At 33.0% G+C, this 6723-nt stretch overlaps 2 protein-coding genes across 2 annotated transcripts in view; one reads left to right on the top strand and one right to left on the bottom strand.

The window, feature by feature from the left end:
* Window positions 1-741, bottom strand: part of LOC129747346 (polycomb group RING finger protein 3) — a 2733-nt gene extending 1992 nt beyond the window's left edge. Inside the window, exons 1-2 of the mRNA XM_055741501.1 lie at window positions 448-741; window positions 222-374 (exon numbers count right to left, since the gene is read on the bottom strand). Coding sequence (XP_055597476.1) covers window positions 222-374; window positions 448-553 — 259 coding nt within the window. The 5' untranslated portion in view covers window positions 554-741. The remainder of the gene's footprint in view (window positions 1-221; window positions 375-447) is intronic.
* A 988-nt stretch (window positions 742-1729) lies between these two features.
* LOC129747103 (threonine aspartase 1) lies at window positions 1730-3233 on the top strand. The gene is made up of 3 exons (XM_055741126.1): window positions 1730-2049; window positions 2131-3068; window positions 3123-3233. The coding sequence occupies exons 1-3, from the start codon at window positions 2022-2024 to the stop codon at window positions 3198-3200; spliced, it is 1044 nt and encodes a 347-aa protein (XP_055597101.1). The 5' UTR covers window positions 1730-2021; the 3' UTR covers window positions 3201-3233.
* Window positions 3234-6723: the final 3490 nt, after the last annotated feature.

The raw sequence follows: 6723 nt of genomic DNA, 5'->3' as shown, positions 1-6723 counted from the left end.
CCCCAAAGTTCAGTTAATTATTTTGAAAAGCGTACATTTTTCGAATCACTAAATTTTTCTATTGAAAGTAGAGCAGTTTTGAGATGTAAAAGAAAGCAAATAAAAATCTACCGTCGTTTTTTTATTACACATGTTTGATGTTGAAAAACCGCTTAACTGGGCGGTAGATGGAGACATGATGGTAATATCAAACTTAACAGTATAGAAGTTTTAATACTCACTTTCCATCAAATTGGGAACCAGTTTGTAAACAATGTCCTGCATTGTCCGGTCAAAGCTGATATATTGCAATGGATGAGACTGGTGGATAACATTTTCGCAAGTTGGACAGGTATTATTTTCCTCTAAATGCTTCACAAGGCAACTTTTGCAAACTGCAAATAAACAAGGTACACATTAACATTATTCCGGATCTAGGTGAAAGTAAAATTTCATTCATATACTTACACGTATGAAGACACTCAGTCACTGTAGTAGCATCGATGAAATATCCTGAGCATATTTCGCAAGTAATATGCATATTTAGTGTTTTTAGCTTTATGTGTCGCTCCATTTTACTTCAGCGCTATAATTAATGTTATTCGATATATACAATACGGATTTTTCAAACAAAAAACGAGCACAGAATAATGGCGATATGATTTGACGGATTAATGGTTCACTCTTCGTTTTCTGATGCTTTTCTTCATTATGCATCCACCTCCGCTTCGTTTCCATTCACCTTCCGAGCGTGTTGATAAATTCTAGCGTAACATTTAAAAAGGGCGAAACTAGCAGTTAGCTCGAAACGAGAAAAACGCGTTTGAAAATTCGGAACACCCATTCAAATCCTATTTATAAAATCGACCACTTTTTGTTCAACAAAATCAAAAAATGTGCATTATATTCACTTATTGTTCGATGATTATAAAGAACTTCAACTTTTTTCGCGTAATTTCAGAGATTTTCGAGTTTCGCCCTATTATTGTTTTCGATTTCAGTTACGCCTGCAAGTTTCGCCCAATTGATCGGTCGTTTTTGTTTTGGTTTAGAAGTTACGCCCATTCATCCTACACGCAAAAACTAATTAGGCCGTTTTGTCACACACGGTCAACTCAGTTACGCCTTTTGGCTCTACACGAATAGAAAAATTCACTCCATTTTGAATAGGCGTAACTTCACGTTCCAACGAAAATGCATCAACAGGAAGTTTCGCCCAATTCAATTTTATCAATTTTTTGAAAGTTTTAAGTAATTTTAAGATGAAACCGCGTTTGATAGGTAAAGTGAAACCGCGTGCATCCGGAATGACCGTTAACTCGATTTGTTTACATTTGGCAGTTTCGCCCTTTTGAAATGTTACGCTAGAATTAGAAATTTTGACAAATAACTGCGTTGTGGAACGTGTGGAAACTATGAACCGGGTGGCCAGGTGCGCTGATTTGTCTGTAAAGCCTCGTCTACATTCGATAACTTAAGAAGCCTTCTACTAAAATCTTGCTTGTATGCCTTTGGTTTATCACCGGGCCAAACATTCCATTAAACTTAATTTTATTAGTAGATCGGCATGATACGTGGTAGATACCTGTGATTTGTTTGTTATATTTATTAACTCTGAAACAACCCGAACATAAACCAAGACCCATAGGGGCTTTGCTCAATCCACAAAACTGCCATTATGGTTATTTTTTAAACATTAATAGTTGAACCTGGCCCAGCGTGCAGACAACAAAGAGATTTACTCACAGTCTTGTATCGTGGATAAGTGTGTTAAGGTTTATTTTTTCCTTTGGGGTTGTTTTGGGTTGTCTACTTAAGAAGACTGGCTCGAACCAGTGTTAAGGTTTAAAAAAAACTTTAATTAAAATCGTATTTAAAAAATACTTATATGTACGTTCTGAAGAAGTGAATAATTGTGAACTCGTAGCCTGTCAATAACAATTTTAACTTTCGAGTCAGGCGAAAAATACAAAAATATTTAAAACATTAAACGATTTTCTGTGATGTAGCTTATATTTACCTATAGGAACCTACTTAACAAAATGCAAGGATTCATAGCTGTACATACAGGTAGAATAATACAGATTGTTAATGAATATTTCGAATAAAACATTTTCAGGGTTATACACAAATAAATTCGATTTATTTTAGGTGCTGGTAACTGTATAGACGAGACACAATATAAGGAAGTTTGTAAGGATGCTTGTATTCGAGGTGTTAATGCTCTTTGCAGCGGCGGGAGTGCCATGGATGCATGCGAACTTGCTATTAAAATCCTGGAAAATTCAAGTGCAACAAACGCTGGTTTAGGGTCTAATTTAACATGGGATCGACAGGTTGAATGTGATGCATGCATAATGGACGGAAAAAGTTTACACTTCGGAGCGTGTACCAATGTATCTAACGTGAAAAATCCGATCAGCTTAGCACGTCAGATTTGCGAGCGCCAGTCTAAATTGTTAACTTTTGGCCGTATACCGCCTATGATATTGGCTGGCGAAGGCGCTTCATCTTATGCTAAAGAAATTGGTTTGCAAATTGTTCCAAAAGAACAAATGATATCGTCTAAAGCAGCGAAAAGCTACGACCATTATAAGCGAAATATTAAAAGCTATGAAGAAATTAATCAAACAAAACTTTCTCCCTTGGACACGGTAGGAGCTGTTTGTGTCGATGCCAATGGGTCAATTGTAGCTGGATGTAGTTCCGGTGGTTTGCTACTGAAATTGAGTGGTCGGGTTGGTCAAGCAGCAACATATGGAGCAGGTTGTTGGGCTGTAATGGACGAATCTAGCAGCATGTCTGCAGCCACGTGCACAACAGGCAATGGAGAATATCTCATGAAAACGCTTTTCGCTAGAGAACTAGTAGAGGATTTAATTTCATGCGATTGCCCCATTACTTCACAACATGAAACATATAAAGGAAAACTTTTTAATTCACCTTTTTTATCGAAAAAAACTGAAATACATGCCGGTTCCCTATCTATTCTTTACAACACTTCCACAGGAGATGGTGACCTTCTTTGGGCACATACGACAAATTCTATGTGCTTAGGATTTCAATCCACAAAAAATAAAAGACCAAAAGTAAGCTTTTAAAAGTCAAATAAATTCAAGATATTTACTTTTTTTTATTTCCAGTTTGTGTTCTCCAAATTACCAGCAAATTTGTCCTATGGTACAAAATCTGTAGTAAGTGGGCATAATTTTAGACTGTAATTTTAAACATAATAAAAACGCCTGAAGAATCAATGTTGAATTGTTCATTCCATTCGAAACCCTTGGAATATCATAAAATCGACCAGAACAGTAACAAAGATACAAGAGGTTATGAATTTCTTTCATATCGTGAAAGTGGTTATCCTTTAACTAAAAATGGAATAAGAAAGATGTGCAACTATGGAAAGTAAAAAGTGTACTGCAACATGGTCTGGGTTCTGTCTAATAGACAATCGTAATAAGAAATGTGCATTTGATGTCAAAAGATTAAGAATTTGAATTGAAATTGATTTTCTTTACAACGCACATCAGTTCACAACAACCGATTTAATTGTAATATCATTAATTATTCATGAGCTATAAGTTAATCATTCAACTGAGTATGTTACACATTTGAACGGATAATTGAAATAAAAAATAATAAAAATTTGAAAAAAAATTAGCATCTCATCAAAAATTTTAAAAAAAATCGATTGCTTATTTTTAATAAAAATAAACGTAACATTAAATATTGGTAAAAACCTTCAAAAAAATACAAAAATCTATCTGTTGTTCTTAACACCTAATCTGCCCCTACTTTCATAACAGTCCCATATGCAAAAACACGCAAGCGAGAAAATCAGCTTTTTCTGTTTTGGAATATATTCTTTAATTATGACCACAACTTTCAGCATAAACGAAAATCCTTTGATGGAATGTATTCTATGTTTTCATAATTAATCGTAAGACTTGAAATTTTAGAAATCGGGCCATCGGTAACGTCGGGAGCACCATTTTATTCGTTATGGGACTGTTATGCGAGCATATTTGAGACCTTTTTCAAATCTACTCGCATAACAGTCCCATGCAGAATATGTTTTGCTAACCAAGCTACTTTCTAAGACTCAAATTTGATCATTTTTGAACTTCTAAATGCAGTTATCAGAAAAAGAAACATACTTTTGGAAAAATATCGTGAATTTTACATTGTAAGTTGAATATTTTTACGGTTTTGATTGCATCTGTTAGTTTTTTGCTCAGGAAGACTTTCCTTCCTTCTTACTGGCCTGCCTTCGAGAACTAATGTACATAATTCGACATCTAGTGAGTTTAAATCTTTTTTAAATGATTCAAAGCAATAAATCAAAGACTATTTCGCCGAAAAAAGCATTGAAAAGTAACCAAATCCGTGGTATTTCTCATATGGGACTGTTATGCGGGTATATTTCATATGGGACAGCCACAAGTTGATAATTTTTTCGAAATTAGGACAAAATCTCTTTTTTTATTGTTTTATATTGAAGCCCTATGGGGGTCGGGCGCACTGGATTTTGACAGCTGAACAGAGTGAAGGAAAATGTAAACAAATGATGCATGGAAACAACATTTTTTAACATAAAATTTTGAAACACCTGCCGAATTTTCACAAAAACTGGTGAAAGGGAAAGTTCGGAAAACTATTCAAGATTCTTTTTTTGTTTTTTTTGTTTTTTAAAACGTATTCTCAAGGTGAGTATTATGTGATTAAAGTCAGTGCTTTCAAATGGTATTAGAAATCAAGCTTTTTTAAAAAGTGAATTTATAAATGAAAAATTATCAGTTTTCAATTTTTTTCAACTTTATATTCATAAAAAATAGTGGAATAATCCTATATAAGCGAGTTTTGGTTGTGTTAAGCCGTCAATGTATCGTAAATCGGCTTGAAAATTGATTAAATTTTTTAGGTTTTCTTTGTTATTTTTGGATTGATTCAGTTGAAAATAAGCACAAAGGTATGTAAATTAATATAAAAATCAGCATTCATTATAAAAAATTCATTATTATTTTTATATTAAACTATATGCTTCACTCAAAAAATGTACTTTTCATGTCTAATTCAATAATTTTAAAACCATAATATCAACAAAACTTAGAAATACTTGTTATTTATACTGCCCCTACTCGCATAACAGTCCCATATGAATTTTCGTCATTTTTCATCTAACCTGACAGTTAGTCATTTTGAACATTGGACTTGAATATAAATAAATAAAAAAAGAGACTTTGTTCTAGACATTACGAAAAAAAATACCAACTAGTGACTGTCCCATATGAAATATACCCGCATAACAGTCCCATATGTGAAATACCACGGATGTAGTTACCTTACTATGTTTCTTTCGGTGAAATAGTCTTTGATTTATTGCTTTAAGTCATTAAAACAAGATTCAACTCACTTGATGTTGAATTATGCACACTACACAGTAAATTTAACTGTAATTTTTGAAATGCAGGCTAAAATAAAGGAAGGATGGTTATCCTGTGAGTAAAATTTATCAGAAACAACTAAAAACCCCGATAAGATTCAACTTACAATGTGGAGTTCACGAACTACATTTACAAGTTCAGAAATGATCAAATTTAAGTCTTAGAAGGTAGCTTGGTAAGCAAATCATATTCTGTATGGGACTGTTATGCAAGTAGATTTGAAAAAGGTCTCGAATATGCTCGCATAACAGTCCCATAACAAACAAAAATGCTGCTCCAGACCATACCAGTTGCCAAATTTCTAAAATTTCCGGTCCTACGATTTATTATGACAACCCAGAACACATTCCATCAAACGATTTTCGTTTATGCTGAAAGCTGAGGTCACAATTTTAAAATGTATCCCAAAACAGAAAAAGCTGATTTTCTCGCATGCTCGTTTTTGCATATGGGACTGTTATGAAAGAAGGGGCAGTATACTTGATGTAAAATTTAAAAAGAATCTAATTTTAAAAGTAATTGAATATTGAACCGATAGTTTGATTTTTTTTTTCATAATTTTTTTGCCAAACATATTGTGAGGCCATATGAAATTGATTATCGGATGTGATGAAGCATCGTTCTTAAATAATTGTATGTTTAATAACTGAACTTTTTTCTATTCATTCCTGATAACTATTTTAACTTTTTCAAAACTTTTGGAGTGTTCGGAAATAAGATCATTTTTACGTTATTAAAATAACAAAATTGTAACCGAATGAACTTAGTTGAATGGACAACACAAACTTTAGCCTTCCATTCGCATATAGTCATTATTCGCTTACTCGAACTGCATCTTTGAGCTTAAAACAATTTATTTGAAACTTTTGGCTACTGCTAAACTGTTAAAGTAAATAAATTAGAATACACCTAGGTCATTTGACCTTTATGTACATTCCAGAACGATTAAAGCGGTTCCGCTAGAGAATTAGTTTTGTGCTCATATGCATGTTTTGGTCAATGAAATTAGTAATTTTTATATGTTAAAAAATTTGGTAGTTTCAAATTTCAAAATTCTACCAAAAATCATTTTGCAACTAGTTATATCTCTTTTAACTTTTAGTGAAAAAAAACGGGGAGGGTTAAAGCAAAAATTCATCATAAAATAATGTTTTTTGTGGGGTTCCATAAAGCGATGAATTAAACATGCATTCTAGTTTAAGCATCTGTAACTAGACAGTTGTATAAATTTTTACAAACTATACGAAATTTGAATCTACTTACGTTGAACAACACACTTGTAGAAAAAACGGACCAA

This window comes from Uranotaenia lowii, chromosome 2 (assembly GCF_029784155.1).
Source record: "Uranotaenia lowii strain MFRU-FL chromosome 2, ASM2978415v1, whole genome shotgun sequence".
NCBI classification, from domain to species: domain Eukaryota; kingdom Metazoa; phylum Arthropoda; class Insecta; order Diptera; family Culicidae; genus Uranotaenia; species Uranotaenia lowii.
This window is presented reverse-complemented; position numbering and strand designations above follow the sequence as displayed.

Coding starts and splice junctions, on each gene's coding strand:
- LOC129747103 (XM_055741126.1), top strand. CDS start 2,022: ATGCAAGGATTCATAGCTGTACATACAG. Junction 2,050..2,130: donor ATTCATAGCTGTACATACAG/GTAGAATAATAC, acceptor GATTTATTTTAG/GTGCTGGTAACTGTATAGAC. Junction 3,069..3,122: donor CAAAAAATAAAAGACCAAAA/GTAAGCTTTTAA, acceptor TTTTATTTCCAG/TTTGTGTTCTCCAAATTACC.